The sequence below is a fragment of the Impatiens glandulifera genome, chromosome 1 (assembly GCF_907164915.1).
Source record: "Impatiens glandulifera chromosome 1, dImpGla2.1, whole genome shotgun sequence".
Lineage (NCBI taxonomy): Eukaryota > Viridiplantae > Streptophyta > Magnoliopsida > Ericales > Balsaminaceae > Impatiens > Impatiens glandulifera.
In genome coordinates this window covers 138411707-138432512 of record NC_061862.1, presented here as the reverse complement: position 1 = coordinate 138432512, position 20806 = coordinate 138411707, and the positions used below count along the sequence as shown (strand labels likewise).

At 34.0% G+C, this 20806-nt stretch overlaps 2 protein-coding genes across 2 annotated transcripts; one reads left to right on the top strand and one right to left on the bottom strand.

Moving 5' to 3' along the window:
- Positions 1–409: 409 nt before the first annotated feature.
- LOC124941169 lies at positions 410–3578 on the bottom strand. Its single transcript, XM_047481455.1, has 9 exons — positions 3418–3578; positions 3273–3334; positions 3081–3171; positions 2762–2848; positions 2442–2495; positions 1787–1971; positions 1063–1145; positions 856–956; positions 410–722 (listed from the first exon to the last, which is right to left on the bottom strand). Exons 1-9 carry the CDS (start codon positions 3463–3465, stop codon positions 495–497), a joined length of 939 nt encoding a protein of 312 aa, XP_047337411.1. The 5' UTR covers positions 3466–3578; the 3' UTR covers positions 410–494.
- A 10103-nt stretch (positions 3579–13681) lies between these two features.
- LOC124941161 (ubiquitin-conjugating enzyme E2 7-like) lies at positions 13682–18449 on the top strand. The gene is made up of 6 exons (XM_047481440.1): positions 13682–13848; positions 13952–14054; positions 15115–15212; positions 15290–15390; positions 16783–16860; positions 18137–18449. Exons 1-6 carry the CDS (start codon positions 13803–13805, stop codon positions 18212–18214), a joined length of 504 nt encoding a protein of 167 aa, XP_047337396.1. The 5' UTR covers positions 13682–13802; the 3' UTR covers positions 18215–18449.
- Positions 18450–20806: the final 2357 nt, after the last annotated feature.

The following is a 20806-nucleotide window of genomic DNA, read 5'->3' as shown; positions in this document are numbered from 1 at the left end:
TCCTAGTAAATTTAAAATTAATCAAACACCAATAATACTATAAATATAAAAACAAACAAAAAGATAGAGCAACAAATTGGAAATCAATGTGACGTACACTATGACTGGTGAAGGAGGGAGAAATAAATAAATAAATAATTATAATAAAATAAATAATAATAAATTTAAAAAATGACAATTTTTTGGAAAATGGCCTCATAAAGATTGATGCTCTTGCAGTGTTTCTTGTAATCGAAAAAATCCTTAGGAAGCTTTTGCACTTAGTGGATTAGAGAAAAGAAAAGACAGAATAATTCTGTTTTTTCAAACCTAACAAATGATCATATTGAGATAGAAGAAATCCATGCCATCGAAAACTATGTTTTTCAAACCTAACAAAAAAGAATTGTGAACATAACTTTTTGTGGTTTAGAGAAAAGACAAGGATCATATTGAGATTGAATAAATTCATTTCTTCGAATTTTAATAGTTGTTTCAGAATACACTCGATATATCTATTCAGTTTTCAACCCCAAGCCACTGAAGCTAGTAACTTTCTTGAGAGCCTTTTCTTCCATCTCTACAAGTCGACTACAGAAGGTCTGCAAATCGTGGGCCTGCTCATCGAATGTAAACCGAAACTCTGACCACGTGTAGTCACGAGAACCGTCGTGTTTCATTGGACCTAAAATCTTCCCCAACACATTAAATCCTTTGTAATCCACTGAAAGCATGAAAGCATCCTACATCATCATAACAAGAACAGCATGAAATGATTATTCTTTTGTCAAATCTACTCAATAACAAAAATCTTCACAATTTCCATGATTTAAGAAATTTAAATGGTGGGTGGTGGTGATTCTGAAATTTGCTTACCTTGGCATTTGTATTCTGATGAGTAATACAGAAAAGTATTAGAGCTTTGCGCCTTGCTTCACTATTGTTAATCCCGTCAATTAAACTTGTGGAAAAATGTGCTACAGAAAGAGATAGAAAAACAATTCTTTAATGAAATTCTTGCATGAGAAATATGAATCACATTATTGCACAAAGAATGTGGAAGATCTTCTTTAACAGACTTACATAAGGGATCTATCTCAGCTGTTGCAATATCTTCTACGGCAACTTCATGATTGCCTCCATTGCTATCGATGTACGTGTATGAACTGCACAACGAGACAAGAAGAAAATTAGATCTTTCTACCTGTCTTGGATATTGTAAGAGCTTGTTTTGATGTAGGGTTATTTGGAAATAATCTGGGTAAAAAGTGGATAATTTGGGGTTATTCACTGAAATATCATTTGTATTTATTACTTTAAATTCTTATAAAACATAGAGTAAAGGTATTTTAGTAAAGGTATTTTAGTAGATGATTTGAATAATTTGATTGATGATTGGATGGGGTTATCTGGATTAACCCTTCATCAAACAAGGCCTAAGCTGTAAAAATGGTGGTTCCACATAATTGGGATTAAACGGGACAATAACTTAACAAAATGGGCGTTTATACTAGAGAATCAACCAAATAAAATCATAACCTACTCTCTTGACCTGAACTTTGTTCAATTATTTTGATGATAAACTTGCTTAGTGTTGATCGTCTTGTCAGGCTATATAATTTTTCAATCACACCGCTCAATTTTGTTTTGTAAACAAAGAAAGAAAGGTAAAAAGCCACATAAAAAATTGGACAGAAAACTGAATGGTTTGATTGAAGGAGACAAAGATAAACACATTGGGCAAGACAAATTTTAGGGACAGAATGAGCAATTAATAATAGCTCATGAGCAAAAATGGGACTCTCACCTTGGACTGAACTTATAAACCACATAGCTTTCGTTGCTATTAATAATTCCCATAAGGCTTTCACTTCGAGTTGTAGCTTTCATGTTTGAAGAAGACATTATGCCAGAAACCAAATGGTTGGCCTCTTTCATAGCTTTCCTTTCTGACGATATGATTCCTTCAAGAGCTTCAGATACTATTTTTGCCTGTAAATTTGGTAAAAAGAGAATGCCCAAATGTCATCATCAGGGGAATAAGAATTGAAGTATTGCAGCATGTCAACTATGCTCAAAAGCACGAGACAGTTTCTTCTTTTTTAAGAAACTGGCATAATGCAAAACCTAGGTAAGATAAGATTCAGATTTTATAGAATTGTAATTAATTTACAATCGAATTCTTAAGTTTAAAAAAAATGTTAAAATTGTAATTCTTGAAAAATTGAATTAAATTGTAATACCAATCAGTGAATAATGGAATGGAGTGGAAGAAAGTACATAGGGTTGAATTTTAATTCCAAATTCAATAAACTTTCAAACAAACATATTTCAATTCCAATTCTCGTCCTAAACAAACATTCAATTGGCTTAGACACAGCAACTTAAACGCATAATACTATTACATAAGATGGTAGAGAACTTCGCAAAATGAATAACTTTAGCAACAGAAACTGACTTACCTTCTCATTTCTAAGGGGAGCAACTTCTCCTAGCAGAGCAATCCGTGACGGAGGCTGTGAAATATACCATAATAAGATTTTAATAACTTTTGTAACATTTTCTAGGCAGACTCTATATCTTAAAATGTAAAATAGAAAAGCATAAATGATAGAAATCCTACAATATAATGGAGAACAATCTGGGCATCATTCATTTAAATCATAGATTATAAAGGTAGGCAACCAACATTATCTTTTAGTTTACCTGACCATTAACACTAGTTTTACAAACTAAGCCACCAAAAGAAGTAAACCAATTGGAAGTCAAAATTGTAACTAACCTTTTCTAAGGACCTTAGTAATTGTGTAAGTGCACCAGTCATGGGACTAGTAACGGATAAAGAACCGCGCTCATCAATAATTGTGTTCTGTCACAGAAAGAAATCAAAGAGAAGACCTTTAAACAAATGATAAGTCAGTGCATACTCTAATTAAAAACAACTACACAAAATAGAGTTTTCAATTAGATGATTTCAACACCATGTTCCCAGAATATCAAGCTCAATAGAATGACTGTTCAATATTAATCCATTTTTTTCTATGTAATCCCAACAGGTTTCAAAACACAGTCATTCAGCATTCAATGGATAATAAGCATACCATATTGTGTGCATCTTTCTCAGGTACCCAGATGTAGGGTTTCCCTTTCTTCACAATATACTTGACCTTCGAACTATAAATTTCTCCCTTGCTGAAAACAAATATGGGTCATATGGCATGAATCATGATAGACGATAAAACATCCATCTTGAGAGAAATAAGAAACGAACAAGGATGTAGAGATTCAATTACCTCCCTTTGGCGTCGACTTTTATTGTACAAAGCTTCCCTTGCCAGTTTGATTCCAAAATACTCTGCGAAATGTTCATTCTATTAACGAAATGAAAACTAACTTTAAGAAATGGAAGAAGAGACAACGAAACAAACGACATGGAACCTTGCATTTCTCGGCAAAGGATAAGATTGTAGCTTTGTTTCCCTTCATCCCCGTCGCAACAACGAGCACAGGAATGCTTAATTTGGAGAGAAGGAACTGAGAAAGAAAGAGAGTGGAGATGTGCGATTTGGAGTGAATATATATTAGGGGTTTGGCCGCCTGGTTACATGATCATGGGTTTAAGTCGGAAATTGGACGAAATGACCCTAAAAAATGTGCTAAATGCGCCGTGACCACTTGAAATTTTTTTGTACGAAAATACTCATTTCGCGTAATGCAAAGCGGAGGATCGTTACGCAAAAGGAAGGCATGTGGAAAGTCCAGAATGATCGTGTCCTTTGCGTGACGATCATGTCATTCGCGTAACGATCCTGCCCTTCGCGTGAGACGTGGTAATTTCGTTAAAATATTTTAAAGTGGTCATTTGCGTAATTTAATTTATGCGTTCGTCACCAACTTTTAAGGTTATTTCGTCAAATTTCTTGTTTAAGTATGGAATTACATATTATTTCAATATTTTTATTTTTTTATACATACATTAAAATTATGAGTGATATGAAAAGTTAATTTATATTACAAAATAATATCAATAATATCAAAGAGCTTAATAACAACTTAAACCTAACTATTTTAAAATATATTGTGTATGACTTTAAAGACGAACATTTTGAAATGAATAGAGTAAATCAAACAATCGAATCATGTCGGGAATTTTTGTTAAATAGTCTGAGCACCAATAAAAAATGGTTTGTTTTGTTCGTTGATATGCTCAAACATGTTAGGTCAAATGATAAACTAACTATCTATATATATATTGTCAAAATAATGATAAACTTGTATAAATGAATGAAGAAACTAATAAGAGGTATCCAAATTAAAAATCAATTATAATAACTTGTTATTAAATAAATGAGAAACAACTTCATATCTTGTAATTTTATTTTTATTTTTCGTTTGTACGGCCATGGATTTGAGAAAATATTATTAAAATAGGAGTGTGAACAATAAATAACCTCGCCAAAGGTTAAGAGTATTGTTCGAATAAAAAAATTGAAAACGACAAATTCAATTTAATTGAAGAAGATGTTGAACCAAATAAAATGTAACACCAACTCATATTTGATTAATGAAAAAAATAAGCAACACTCTCAAATTTTCTTGTGATCAATAAATCCTAGCAGACGATTAATTATTAAAAAAATAAAAAATAAATCTTAGAAATTATAATTAGTGAAATAAAAAAATAAAAAATGAACTTAAATGAGATTATATATAACTAAGTAGATACTCGTACGCTAGGCTAATAAATAGTAATATTGTATTTTAATCAAATTTTGTGTTAGAATTTAAAATATAATATTTTATTAATTTAGTTAATGGAAGGATTATACTTGTCTTTTTTATGTAGTGTTTTTGTTAGGTGGTATGGTTGAAACTTATATATACCATATTTAATTTAATATTTTTAATTTAATCGTTCAAATTTATGGACGGGTTAACCCGTTATCCGACTCAAGTATTCATTTACTCTCACATATATATATTCAAATCAATCATATATCTCCTCCGATAATTCGGATATTTTGAAATTAAACATTATTATTATATATATATATATATATATATATCTTATAAAAATTAGATAGCTAATATAAATTTATAATTAATTTTAAATGATTGGAATATATAAGTAATTTGATAGATAAAAAAAAAAAAATATTTACTTAAGTCCATCACATCTCTACATAGCTACATCGATGTAAGTTTCTTTAAATAAATTGATTTTCCTAATCATTCTCTCTAAAAACCGAAGAGAATTAGGTAGTTTATCAAATTAATTATTGAATAACTAATACAGTGCTATTTTTATTTTTTTATTTAGACACTTGCAAATTTGGTAGCTATTTTTAATTTAGACATTTTTGTTTGGTTAAACTTAATCCCACCCACCCATGTATACTTCCTTCCAAGTATCAAAGAATGAATGTAAATATGAGTTACTGTGATTTATATTAGTTGCATGAGGAGATTGAATTGGATGTGAGCATTGTGTCACGACCTACTTAAATTGGATGGAAAAATCAGCCCACAAAAGAGAATTATCTAGAAAGCTCTCTAGAATGTTCTAGAAGTTCCTAGATCTTTCCTTCCAATAAATTCTCTAGAATTCTCTAAGAAGTCCTTAATGTAAATAAGTTGAAAGATGTCTCTAGAATTCTCTAGGACTTGCTAAATGTAATTAAATATTAGAAGTCTCTAGAAAGACCTAGGATAAATGAGTATCTAGAATGATCTCCTCCCTTGTATATAAACAAGCCTTGGTCATTAAGCCAAGCACCAAGTAATTGAATGCAATCTTATTCTCCAAGCTCTCACTCTAAAGTTTCCTTTTTGCATTTTCAAACAGGTTGACTAGTTAGAATTGTGGCAGTACTAATTTAGGACCGCACGAGTCGAGTAAAATCAAGCGTTCGATATTTAGCCCGTGACAAGTGGTATCAGAGCAAGCGTTTCATACTTCCGCATTCACGTTGCAAGAAATGGATTCAAGATCAAACGTCACGAAGGTTCCGACCGGCGAACAAAAGGACAAGGCACCCAAGAGGGGAAGGTCCGTTGAGAGAAATGCTGTCATGGAAGCGCGGGTGACCCGGCTTGAGGAAAGCATGAGCGAGCATCAAGAAGCTCTCGAGGTGTTCAGCACGGTGGCCAACAAGGTGGCGACATTGGACGAGGCAAGTGAAAAATTGGAGAATGAAGTCATGGGCATCAATAACAACTCGAATCGTGGCATTCAGGATGAAGTGCTTGGAGTGGTTCGAGGTGATGTCAATGCTATTCAGAACAAGGTTCTCGCAACAGTCCGAGGTAAACTACAAACAGTTCGGGGTGAACTCCAAACGATGATCAACGCCTTCCGGAGGGAGATGATGGGAAGGTTAGAGGCGGTCGAAGCCCGGATTGGCTTGAATGGAGGGGAACTTCGAGGTGTGGCACCTCATCAGATGGATGTTCCCAAGCCGACTCCATTTAAGGGTTCGAGGAGTGCAAGGGAAGTTGAAGACTTCCTTTGGAACGTGGAAAGGTACTTTCGGGCGTCCAACATACTCGATGATCGAACTAAGTTGGATACAGCACCTTTCTTTCTAGTAGACATGGCGCTTCTATGGTGGAGGAGGCGTGAAACGGACATTGAACGTGGCTCATTACGAATGGAGACTTGGGAAGATTTCAAGGCCGAGTTCAAACGCCAATTTTTCCCAGAAAATGCGGATTTTGAAGCTCGGAAACGACTAAGCCAACTCGTGCACAACAAGTCCATCAAGGAGTACGTGAAGGAGTTCTAAGAACTGGTGCTCGAGTTGCCAAGTCTCACCGAACAATAGGCCCTGTTCACATTCGTCAACGGCCTTAAGACATGGGCACAACTAGAGCTCTAGAGGGCCAAAGTGCATAATGTTTCTGAAGCCATTGCGGTCGCGGAAAGACTGATCGAGCTGAAAGTGTCCACGGATAGGCCGAAGTCTAGCAAGGAGAATAAGGAGAAAGGTGGGGGAGACCGCCCATCCAAGAAGTGGCATCCAAACAGCAACTCGGGGAAGCAAGCCGAAGAATCGGGTAAGCCAAGAGCTTGTCATATTTGCGGTGCTACTAACCATTTGAAATTTATGTGCCCGTTCAAAGGAAAGAAGGTTGCAGTTGTGCAAGGGACCGAGCCAGCCGAAGAAGAAGAAGAAGGGACTCAAATGGGATCCCTAAAACTGCTTGATGCGGTCAAGACTAGTGTGGTGGAACCGGTCAAGGGAACAAAGAAGGGCTCAATGTTCGTGGAGGCCTTGATCGGAGGAAAGCGCGTCAAAGCACTAGTCGACACGGGTGCCACTCACAACTTCATGTGCGAGGGGGTGGCCAATGCGTTGGGTCTCAGCATCAACCCAACAAAGGGGACCATCAAGTCGGTCAATACAATAGCCAAACCGGTGGTCGGGGAGGCGAAGAGCGTACCAACTCAGATCGGAGACTGAAAGGGAGTGGTCTCTTTCACCGTAGTCCCTATGGATGATTACGACATAGTGTTGGGACTGCGATGGTTCGACCAGGTACGTGCTCGTATTATTCCTTACTCTGATTCTCTAATTATCTTGGACTACGAGAAGACTAGTGTCATACCAGCAAAGAGAGAATCAGAGGGGAAATGAATACTCTCGGCAATGCAATTCAGCCGAGGTCTGAAACGCTGTGAAGAGACGTTTGTGGCTTTTCCTATTGTGGATAATGAGGACGAGTCCAAAGGAAAAGGGGAGATACCCAAGGAGGTTCAAGCGGTGCTGGAGGAGTTCAAAGACGTGATGCCCAACGAACTCCCAAGGACACTACCACCAGAACGGGACGTGGACCACAAGATCGAGTTGGTGACCGATGTTATGCCACCATCGCGCACGCCCTATCGGATGGCACCGCCCGAGTTGAAGGAGTTGTAGAAGCAGTTGAAGGAGCTGCTAGACGCCGGCATGATCCAACCATCCAAATCGCCCTACGGTGCCCCGGTGCTATTTCAGAAGAAACACGATGGGTCGTTGAGGATGTGCGTGGACTATAGAGCGCTGAACAAACTCACTGTCCGGAACAAGTACCCGATACCTCTCATTGGTGAGTTGTTTGACCAACTTGGGGAAGCCAAGTGGTTCTCAAAGATAGACTTATGATCCGGTTATTGGCAAGTGCGAATAGCCAAGGGAGATGAGCCCAAGACCGCTATGGTAACCAGGTATGGATCGTATGAATTCCTTGTTATGCCTTTTGGCCTTACGAATGCACCGGTCACGTTTTTCACTCTAATGAACAAGGTTTTCCACCCTTACTTAGATAAGTTTGTGGTAGTCTATCTCGACGATATTGTTGTATACTCACCCACGTTGCATGAGCACATGGAACACTTGAGATTGGTTTTCCAGGCCTTGCGGGAGAACGAGTTATACGCAAAGCTAGAAAAGTGCTCATTCGCCCAGGATGAGGTGATGTTCCTGGGTCATCGTGTGAAGTCCAGGTGCATCATGATGGATGAGGCCAAGGTCAAGGCCATTCGAGAATGGGAGCCGCCCAAAAATGTGCCCCAACTTCGGTCTTTTCTTGGCTTGGTGAACTACTACCGGAAGTTCATAAAAGGGTACTCAAAGATTGCTGCACCCCTGACCGACCTATTGAAGAAGGACCGAGCATGGAGCTGGGACGAGCGGTACGTGGAGGCCTTCGAGGGGCTCAAGGCCGAAGTTACAAAACAACATGTGTTAGCACTGCCCGACCACACTAAGGAATACGAAGTCCAGACCAATGCATCTGACTTCGCCATTGGAGGTGTATTGATGCAAGAGGGGCACCCTATTGCATTTGAGAGCCGGAAGCTGAATGACACAGAACGTCGATACACTATTCATGAGAAAGAGATGACAGCGGTCGTGCATTACCTACGCACATGGAGGCATTACTTGCTCGGTAGTAAGTTCAAGGTCAGGACAGACAACATTGCCACTAGCTACTTCCAGGCGTAGAAGAAGCTCACACCAAAGCAAGCTAGGTGGCAAGAATTTTTAGCGGAGTTCAACTACACATTGGAGTACAGGCATGGGGTCACCAATCGTGTAGCTGATGCACTAAGCCGTAAGGCGGAGCTGGCCGCCATTAGCTAACCCGAGACCAACATAAGGGAACGCATACGAGAGGGTCTAGAGAAAGATCCCAACGCGCATGACATGATGGAATTTGCTCAAAGTGGCAAGACCCGAAGGTTTTGGGTCGAAGACGGGTTGCTCCTTACGAAAGGGAAACGGGTGTTCGTGCCCAAAAGGGGAAGCTTGCGACGTGATGTTCTAAAGGAGTGTCATGATTCAAAATGGGCTGGACACCTTGGAATGCATCGTACCATGGCCCTAATGGAGGATTCATATTACTGGCCCAGGATGCGGGAAGACGTGGAGGCCTATGTGCGAACATGTCTTGTGTGCCAACAAGACAAGGTTGAGCAGCAACAACCAGGTGGATTACTCCAACCCTTACCAGTGTCGGAATATCCATTCGAAAGTGTTTCAATGGATTATATCACAACATTGCCAAAGTCGGAGGGGTTCGGTTCAATCATAGTGGTGGTAGACCGATTCTCAAAGTATGGCACTTTCATTCCGGCACCACCTGATGTCACAGCCGTCGAAACAGCCAAGTTGTTCCTAAAGAATATCGTGAAATATTGGGGAGTCCCAAAGACGATCGTGAGCGACCGGGATCCCCGCTTCACCGGGAAGTTTTGGTCCGAGTTGTTTAAGTTATTGGGGACCAATCTAGCATTCTCGACCAGCTTCCACCCCCAAACTGATGGGTAGACCGAGAGAGTCAATGTCTTACTGGAGTTGTATTTGAGACACTACGTGAGCGCCAACCAAAGAGACTAGACAAAACTTTTGGACACGAAGCAATTCTCATACAACTTGCAGAAAAGTGAATCGACCGGAAGAAGTCCGTTCTAACTCGTGATGGGGAGACAACCATCCACTCCGCATAATTTGGCCACAAGATACGTGGGTCAAAGTCCGGCTGCCTTCACATTCGCTAAATCCTTCGAGGAGGAAGCGGATCTTACTCGGGCATCTTTAGATAAAGCAATAAAGAAGATGAAGAAATGGGTGGATCTAAAGAGGCGGGCAGTCGAGTTCAAGGAGGGAGACCGAGTAATGGTGAAATTTCTCCCGCAACAATTTAAGTCCCTCCGGTCTGTGCACAAGGGGCTAGTGAGAAGATACGAGGGACCGTTTGAAATTGTGCGGCGTGTAGGTAATGTCTCCTATCAGCTAGATCTGCCACCCAAACTAAAAATCCATCTGGTATTCCATGTGAGCAAACTCAAGCCGTTCCACAAAGATGAAGAGGATGTCAGACAAGGAGAATCAAATCGGGCAGCAACTGCCGTCACCATCTCCTTCGACAAAGACATCGAAGAAATCATATCCCATAGGGAGATAAGAAGGAGGGGCGTTCCACCTTACACCGAGTACTTCGTACGATGGAAAGGTCTACCAGATGCCGAGAGTAGCTGGGAAAGTGAAGATCACTTATGGCAATTCAGGCAGAAGATTGAAGAGTATCGGTCTAAGGTCGAGACGAGGACGTCCACGACTTAGGTGGGGGAGTATGTCACGGCCCACTTAAGTTGGATGGAAAAATCAGCCCACAAAAGGGAATTATCTAGAAAGCTCTCTAGAATGTTCTAGAATTTCCTATGTCTTTCCTTCCAAGGAATTCTCTAGAATTCTCTAGGAAGTCCTTAATGTAAATAAGTTGAAAGATGTCTTTAGAATTCTCTAGGACTTGCTAAATGTAATTAAATATTAGAAGTCTCTAGAAAGACCTAGGATAAAGGAGTATCTAGAATGATCCCATCCCTTGTATATAAATAAGCCTTGGTCATTAAGTCAAGCACCAAGTAATTGAATACAATCTTATTCTCCAAGCTCTCACTCTCACTCTAAAGTTTTCTTCTTGCATTTTCAAACAGGTTGACTAGTTAGCATTGTGGCAATACTAATCTAGGACCGCACGGGTCGAGAAAAATTAAGCGTTCGAGATTTAGCCCGTGAAAATTGGCTAACCAATTCATATTTTCTCTAATTTTCTTTAGAGCAAAGGGACATACCTAAATTCTTATGGTTTTTTTTTTCAATCTTTTTTCACCTATGAAATTCGATTTGTGAGTCTTTGTGACTATGATGAATTGTGGCCTTGGTTGGACGAAAAACATCCAATTTTGGATCAAAAACACGAAGACATTTGAAAACTCTTGAAAATTAAATGTCATTTGGGATTTCAAAACTAAGAATTAAATATTTATAGAATTAACTTTTGTCTAACAAATTTAGTTAAGATTGTATATCTATATAATATATATTTTTAAATATGTACATCTTAATCTTAATTTTAATTTTAATCTTAATGTTAATTTTAATCTTAATCTTAATTTTAATTTTAATTTTAATTTTAATTTTAATCTTAAGAAAAATGATATATATATAATAAAGTTGGGTGGACATTGGAAAAGAGCATGGACGGAACTAGAAATTCGTGTTGGGGTCGGCTTGAATTTAAATAGTATAAAAGTTGCTATAAAGTTGAGGTGATCGAGATTTTAAAATATAAAACTCATCTAAAATAAAATCTATATTTATAGAATTAGCTAAATCTCGTTAAATATAGAGAGTCAAGTAGTCGATAATAAAATCATCCTCTATTTTATTGTAAAGTTTCGTATTATCTTCTTTAGTGTTGAAATGTTCGTTCAATTGTAAGAGTAAAAACATGTTAAAAAATATTAATCAATTTAGTTAACCTTGATTGTCCACTTTTGATAAATTGTTTACGCAACTAAAAAAATTGAAAGACTTTTACTTAATTGATTTTGAATTTTAGAGCATTTGGACGGAGTTTTCACTAATTTGATGATTTTTTAAAATAAAGACATCAATGTTTTTTTTTCAAGTTGATGGTTTATTTTTTATATACTTATATATAATTTATTATAAAATATCTTTTAAATAAATAATTGAATGTTAAACTATCCAACTATGTTTGTATTAAATTTTAAGATAAACTCACTATTAAAATTAATTGAGTATTTTATTGAACAATTGATGTAAGAATTACCAAACTAAAGGAAAAAAATAAAGTAAATATTTTCATCAAATAATTAAAGGCGCCAATAATTAAAAAATATAATAAAAATTAATTAATGTTAACTTATAAATTTTCGAGCGTATACTTCAATATAAATTCAAATATACATAAAAATAATTATAAATATTATATACAATTAAATTAATGATAATACTAATTTAAAATATTAAACTAAGAGAAAATTAGAAAAAATGTTAAGAAAGGAATATATTTTACCTAAGTAAAAAATTAAAAAAATAAGTATTATTAATTTAGATGGAAATAATTAGTAGAATATGGAATTAGTGAAATAAAATAATATAGGTATGGTATTAGGTATAAATTAACTATAGAAGAATTAAGAATTAGGAAATATGAATTTGAATTGATAGGATGGCCTCTTTTTGACACTGTTTACATATTTTTGAATTTATTTGATTATATATATATATATATATATATATATATATAATCAAATAAATTTTAAAAAGCAGGGGTAGACTTAAAGCCCACCTGAAAAGAGTAGTTATTAAATATTGTGATTTTATTCTAGGTATATTAAATAATAATTAAAAAATATATATACATATATTTAAACTAAAATATTATTTCTAAAAGTGTTTGTATCTCATCCAACTACATTGACACTCACTTCATATCCAAATCCTGATCTAGAAGTTTCCACACATGTTTTTTCTTTTGAATTATAATGGGGATTAACTACTCCAATTATAATTGATTTTCAATTATGAATTTGTTTCAATTTAAGGGTGGTTAACCTGATCTCACAATTATTCTTCCCATTAAACTAGTTTAAAGTAGAAAGCTTCATAGAATTATTAAAATAATGTTCATTCCTTATCAAATTATCAAAGAAGGAGGTTTTAATTTACCTGCCTACACAATATATTTTTTAATTAGAGTAAGAATCAAACACACAAAAAAAAACTATTAAAACTTTTGAATAAGTTGGAAAAAAACCAAAATAAATAATTTATTTAAAAAAATATCAAACTAAATTATTTGACTATAATCATATTTATTATTCTTAAAAAAAACTAGATAAAAAAACAAGGTAAATAGACATAGATAGACACTTTCTATCTAGAAAGGAATCTCTATCACGGAATTTGTTTTCTCCAAAGAGTTAAATATGACTATTTTACCCCTCCCTTTAAAAAGAACAGATAATACCGTAACAAGAATTCCGTAACCTATCTGAAAATTCAGCTTTCTATATCTTTGTTACAAATTCTTTAATATAAATTTTTTTTAATCAAGTGGAAAAGTCCAATAACTCATGTCACAAAATTCATATATTTGATCCCTCTTTTAGTCTAGCGATAAAAAGTGGTGGATACCAACCCTAATTTTTGGGTTCGAGTCCGTCAGACGACAAGTTCTACGTGTGATTAAATGATTAAGTGTGTTTGCGGTTACAAACTTAATCCGTTGTCCATTTTTGTTTTAAAAAAAAAAATCATATATTTGAGTTTTCAACTATAAAAATTGGTAGCAAAAAGCATTTAAACCTTTTAGTCACCTAAGTTCATTCCTAACCTTCTATTCCTAACCCCTCTAAACAATAGAGACAATATACAAAGCCAAAATTCCAAGGGCTTTCTTCTTCTTCTTCCGTCCACCCTCTTTCGGCTCGTTTGCAGAATCTTGATTTTGCTGTCTATACTCCAATGGCCTCTCCCCAAGCAACTCTTCTTCTACAAAAACAACTCAAAGGTATCACCCTCTTTCGTCCTCTTTTCTTAAAAATCTCTTTCGTTCTACTTCTCTAGGGTTTGATGTTTGATTAATCGACATACCCTTAAACTTACATTCACAGATCTATGTAAACATCCCGTTGATGGATTTTCGGCCGGATTGGTCAATGAAAACAATTTGTTCGAATGGAGCGTCACCATTATTGGGCCTCCAGATACCTTATAGTAAGTCTTCTTTTTCTTTTTCTTTTTTCCTCTCTTTTCTCTAGTTATTTATTGAACAGGGTAAAAGATCAAATCCTTGTATTTCTTTTCAATTTGAAGAAAATCTTGATTGTCTTATTTAGGTGTGTTATATGAAATTTGTCTATCTTTTGATCTGTTTTCATGTGGGTGTGAGAGGAGTTTTGTAACCCCTCATTTTTTGGGAATCACATGTAAGGTTTTGAAGCAGATTAGTTTGTTCATTACTATCTAGAAAAGGGTATAGTTTTCATAATCCTGAGATAGAGATTTATGGACACTTAATGTTTGTCTCTGGATCTATTTTATACCTATATGAATTAGTTTTATTTCATTCTATCAGATTTGGGTATAATTCCATGTTTTTTGATTTGCAGTCTTGATGTGATTAAATACACATCTCCTATTGTTTTCTCTTCATACTGTTGTTTAATTTGAGACTTGTGAAGTTGGTGAGAAGAAACATCCTTTTGCGAAATGTTTTGATGTTATATACATAAGCTGTAGTGTCTTTGTTAATATCCATTGCCCGTGGTGTTATGTTTGTAATTGTGTTAGGATGGAATGGTAATTTTGGGATTTTCCTACTATGGGACGTGATTGGTAGTGCACCATCAAATTGTTGTATTTTATGTTGACCAATTCTAAAAAATACTCATTGTCTCAATTTATGGAACGTTTTATTTTTAAAATTAGGTCTCAATTTATAATCTATTGGGTCAATTCTTTCAACTGTCCATAAATTTTCATAATCTTCAAACTATCGTCATATACTTTTTAAATTTTTCTATAAATTTATTTTTTTCTCTTATCAACCCCAATATCAATCAACATCATTATAATAATTACTTTTTTTTATCACTTGTTGACCTTTTTAAGGACATTTTGGTCCAAAATAGTTTTATAGTATCTCTCCTTAAAACTCACACCAAAACCTTAAGGATCTCATCAAATCGGGAGTAGAGAGTATGTTTTTCTTGGAGAGTGACATTCATTTTAGTTTGTATTGTGAACTTACCCAAGTTTATTTGCACTCCTGCAGTGATGGTGGATTTTTTAATGCAATTATGTCTTTTCCACAAAATTATCCAAACAGCCCACCGACAGTGAAATTTACCTCAGAAGTATGGCATCCAAATGGTTTGTCATTTACTCCTATTTATTACTGTCTATCCTTTGTTTAGTTAAATGATTGACCTGACATAATGCATCTACAGTATATGCTGATGGAAAAGTATGCATCTCTATCCTTCATCCCCCTGGTGATGACCCAAGTGGCTACGAGCTTGCAAGTGAACGCTGGTCTCCAGTTCATACGGTATATTAATAGCTGCTTGTTATTTTATGTTATATTATATAGTCATACACATTCATTTAATAAAAAAAAACGTGGTCCTTCTTATTCTATCTTCTTGCTAAAGTCTTTTTTGCACTTTAGAAAACTCTTTTTGTATCACTTTATGACGGCGTGGTTTGATAGTTCAAAGAAATAATTTGGAAGATGTTATTCAAACCTAATTTCTGTTTCATTTGTTTAGATTTCTGTAGGACTGCTTGTGTTTTGTGTTGCAGATTTTTTCTCCTGGATCAGTATCACATTTAGTTTCTGAAAGAAAATGAAATACTTACCAATCAACTTGACTTAAGAGTTGTAAACACTATTTGTATTATTAGAAGTTGCCCTCATAACAAATTTATTAAACAAACTTTAACATTTAAATAAACTAATAATGATATGACTAGCCCAATTCCTATCTTTGACATTTACATCTAATTGGGATTGGAAATTGTTTATAGGTTTCATGGCCAAGTAAGGATATAAATTTGAGAATTTGTGTTGAGTAAAGCACACTACTACACCCTTTGGCTTCAGCATTCCAGGATTTCAGTTACTTGTTTCTCCCTAGTTTAACTCCAAGTTGTACGTTTGTGCTTGTATTTGACTGATTTGTTCAAAATTATTAACATGTATGGAAATATGAAAGTCAAAAGAAGATTTATAAGGAAAAGTCAAAGGAAGACTTGTCAGGAAAGATTTATAAGGAAGGAACCATTTGTAATTATCCTTGATTGACAAGATGATTCTCCCGCTGATTATTATATACCAGATTCAATGAATTCAAATTATATTCCTTTTTTTGTAAATATTCCCTACAAGTTGTATCACTATATATATTATACATTTTAGTGTAAATAAATTACACAAGCAGCATATTATATGTTGGCATTACCCTCTCGGCCAAGATATATTTATAATGATAGAAGTTGTATTACATATTTGCATAAAAGGAATGAATATAATTTGAATCTTGCATATAATCAATCAGCCAATCTCTTCTGTCAATCAAGGATAATTGTAAATGGTTTTTTCCTAATAAATCTTCATTGTAATATTCTTTTGGCTTCCATATTATCTATTACTATTAAATATCCAACCACGTGGGGCACATGTCTTTGTGTGGTTGACCCTTCAAAATCCTAAGTATCATATTCTTGTATCAAAATGACATGGAGAAATGTTTTTGATTGTTTTAAGGGATTTAGGCTGTTGAACTGATTTAACATGAATTTTGATTTATTATTGTTGCTACAATGTGCTAGCGGTATAGTGTGGGCAGTTTTAATGCTTATTCTGCTTATTAGTGTAATAGTCTACTATTTTCTTTTTATATATTTTATGTTTATCATAATTGACTTGTTGAACTTGCAGGTTGAGAGCATAGTTCTTAGTATCATATCAATGCTTTCAAGTCCTAATGATGAGTCCCCTGCAAATGTAGAAGCTGCTGTAAGTATTGGATTCTCTAATGTTGGTCCTACATTTTGATTGACAAATGACTTCTTACTCATATATGCGAACTAGTTTTCCACTTATTACAAAAGGGATTTTGCTTCTTCATGTAGTATATAGCCTCGTGCTGGCAGCTTGTGGTGCAATTGCCTTAATTCTTTCTTAGTTAGTTCTAATTCGTATCATCTCTCTCACACACCAAACAGTGTGAGTGAGAGAGGATATAAAGGTTGAAATGTCCTAAGGTGACTCAGCAGTTTTCTAGCATAAAGTGCAATTTGGCCATTTTTCTCTCCACCATTTTCTCGCATCTCCCTCTCTCCTGTTAATAGTATCTATGTGAATTGAGCGGGGGAGATGGAATGGAGGGGGAGCTAGGGGAATGGGGGAAAAGAATGGAATTTGGGAAAAGGGTAATTTCCACAATAAAGTTCAGATTGCCTAATTGACAAAAAAAATAACTGGGTTAAGAGTCTTAGTTAGATAAGGAAGAAAATCAAAATATTTTGCAAGTTGGGATCCAACAACATTGAGTTTGAGACGATAGAATAAAAAACTAAACAAACTTCAAAGGGGCAAACACCATTATCTCCAATAAAAGCCTATCCAAATTGATTCTCTTTGGGATCACTTTTTTGTCCCCCTGGTCCTTGGTGTTGTTTATAACTCTTCTTTTGATTGACTTCCCTTACCCAATGTTTGGATGTGTATAATTGAAATTTGAAATGGAACTAACATTATGATTCTAATTTTATATGAACTGAAATTGAATTACAATTCTCATGTTTAGAAAAATCATAGAATCACAATTCTGAAGTGGGAAGGATGTAATTGTAACTTAAAAAATGATATATATTTGATTCCATTAGAATTGTTAATTTCTTATTTTAAGTCATCAAACAAACAAAGGATTTTTGAATTGGAGTGGCAATTCCAAAACTAGCTCCAATTCCGCCTGAATCAAAAGTTCTGTCAGCTTTATGTTTGAGCTTGACCATAGCCTATGTTAATTTTAACATTATGATACAGTTATAGAACTCGCCTCATTTGCATCTTTTCACTACAAAGAATATGTCATCATTTTGTGGGACTTGAAACCCTACCTTCAATCTATCATAACTGAAACTCCCATAAAGAGTAATACTAAATCTATCATAACCAAAACTCCCATAAAAAATAATAGGAAAAGATATTATTAATAGTGCATGCTTCTGATTTTATCTTGTATGATCCTCATGTAGTTGGCTAATCTTGAGTTTTGTGCACTTTGCAGATAGAATGGAGAGATAGAAGGGACGATTTCAGGAAGAAAGTGAGTCAATGTGTGAGGAAGTCGCAAGAAATGTTGTGAAAATAGGTAGCTCACTTAAGCTCTTAAGCCCCAAGCTTTTTGTTTCCGTCTGCCTATGATGGTATTGTGGTCCACTTTCATTGTGTCAATTCATTGCAGTCATTTGTTGCCATCCATGTAAAATAAAGAATTCCATGAACTTTTCCCTTCAGCATTCTGTCTCTAATGTGGTAACATAACAAGGCTTCTTCATCTTCCACTCATGTCATTCAAGTGTTATATTACTAGTTTGCCAGGATTCTTTAAAAGTTTACTTTGTACTTTGTTAGTTAACATGACATAAGAAAGGGATATATGTATTATAGTATTTGATAAAATAGTTTATAGTTTTCTCCTTTTTTTAACATAGCGGCAAAAAAGGTCGATATTCTCGACCTCAAAAGGTCGATATTCTCAACCTCAATGAGGTTTTGAGTTTGAGCTCGTCTTGTTTAAGTTTTGTATGTTGATTAGTCTCACTTCGAAGGAAAAGTCGAACCAAACATTCTAAAAATAAAATAAATTGTTTATTGTTATTTAAACCAATATTTTATATTTAGTTATGAAGAAATAGGTTTCTACAGTGAGTTGTTTTATTTGAACTCCTTCAGAGATTTAGTCAAGGGTATGAAAAGCTTGTCTGGACACAATTTAAAAAAAAATATTATATATATATATATAATATTGATGGCCATTTAGCCCCAAAAAAGTTTTCTTTTAGTTTTATCCATCCAAGAATTGATGGACTCTGTCCAGGGAATTAACTTTGGTAGTTGTTTAGCCAATTATTATGATACATACCTAACTAGTACAAATCAATTTGATTAGTCCATTTGATTCCCAAAAAAATTAAATTTGATTAGTCCACTCAACATATTTAATGTCCTTGCAAGTTTGAATAAATTTCTTATTTTCGATAAAATCATATTCTTAAAGACAAAATAAAATATATCACGTAATTCAAGGGACAAGAATTCGTGTTTAATTGACCCAATGATACGAGTTTAATTTTTGTTAAGTAGAAGTGAAGTTATAATGACAACGTTTTGTTGCTATTATTTTAATTTACTTTTGCGCAAGACTCTATTATATTTTAACACTTTCAACGTAAGCTTTTTTACTATCGAGAACATATTCGACCATCATAAATTGAAGGGAGTTTTTTTGCGCATAATTTGGATCTTATTTTCCAAAATTGTTGAAACACAAAAGAATGATGAGTTTTCTATAAGTAGGCAAATTTGTGATCTTCTTAATTTCAAATATATTGTGTCCATTATTTTCTTCATGTTTTTTTTTTCTTATAAAAGTTCATAAAATTACTCTTTCAACAGTACAGTTATAATGAAAAAGATCTCATACTTTTTTAAAAATTACATATCAATTCATTTCAACAATAAACTATATTTTTATACATCTTGTACTCATTTTTAAATGATGCTATCATCACCTGATTTGGCTTAGAGGGGATCAAAGTTCACATGTATGCATGGTTTAAATTTTCAGCAATTGAATGGTTGTTTAGATAAATTTAAACAAGTGTTGTTTTCTTGTTTTAATTTAGTAAGACAAATAACTAACATAGATGTTACACTTGAGTTGAACTTCTCAATTATTTGAAAATATACTTTTCTAATATGTAAAGTCATGGAAACATAAACCATAGTGGCAATGATGGTTCGAGATTAGTCAGATATTTGATCTCATAAAATTTATTCGCTCTCAAGTCTCAACCCATGACCACTCAAAGCTTCCGCCATAACTTTCTGTAGTGTCTCCTTTTCAGGCCTCATTTAAAAAGGAATTTTAAAGTGACTCTATTTCATTATATTCAATCATGTTTTTGTATCTAGGGACGTATGAGCATAGGGTTGAGGTGGGTTTAAGCCCACCCCTAATTCATCCATATATATATATTAATTTTCAGGAAGGTGATAAGTATGTTATAAGATTTTTAAGTGTTGTTTTTGAGAGAAAAAGAGAGAAAGAAAGAAGAGAGGTTAGATATATATAAATGTTTGATTTGAAAGAATATTTGGATTTTAGTTATGTTATAAATTTTGTTTATATGATTTTTAGTATTTTTATAATTTATGAATATTTTTTATTTTTTAAATTTATTTATTTTTTTATATTCAAATTATATTTTATAATAAATAATTATTTTATTTAAATAATTAATATTAAAATAGTATATTCTAATTTTCAAAATATAATAATATTATTATTATTTACGTGCTAGGTACATTGACTTTTTTTTTTAAATAATATCTTATTAATTTTTTTTCAGTTATATATTATTATTTAATTATTAAAAAAATTGAAATTATTTTTAAATATTTTTTTTTCTATAAGTCCATACTAATAATATATATGAACCCTACATTCAATATAAATATATATATATATAAAAGAAAGTCTTTTAATAAAAATTAATTATTTGCTGTTAGCAAATGTTGGTAGTGATCACTCTTTGGTTAGACATTTTTTATTTATTTTATCGTTACGAATTTGAAATATTTTATTATATTTAATTGTGAAATTAAAATTTTATTTTACTAAATTTATTTCGATTTTATAACATATTTTTTTATAATATTTTATTATATAAGA

Bases quoted from the DNA above. Each gene is read 5' to 3' on its own strand.
- LOC124941161 (XM_047481440.1), top strand. From the start codon at position 13,803: ATGGCCTCTCCCCAAGCAACTCTTCTTCTACAAAAACAACTCAAAG. The intron at 15,213-15,289 runs GTTTGTCATTTA...ATGCATCTACAG, and splicing joins AGAAGTATGGCATCCAAATG to TATATGCTGATGGAAAAGTA. The intron at 15,391-16,782 runs GTATATTAATAG...TTGAACTTGCAG, and splicing joins GCTGGTCTCCAGTTCATACG to GTTGAGAGCATAGTTCTTAG.
- LOC124941169 (XM_047481455.1), bottom strand. From the start codon at position 3,465: ATGAAGGGAAACAAAGCTACAATCTTATCCTTTGCCGAGAAATGCAAG. The intron at 1,972-2,441 runs GTAAGTCAGTTT...CCAAATTTACAG, and splicing joins CTCCCCTTAGAAATGAGAAG to GCAAAAATAGTATCTGAAGC. The intron at 1,146-1,786 runs GTGAGAGTCCCA...CTCGTTGTGCAG, and splicing joins GTTTATAAGTTCAGTCCAAG to TTCATACACGTACATCGATA.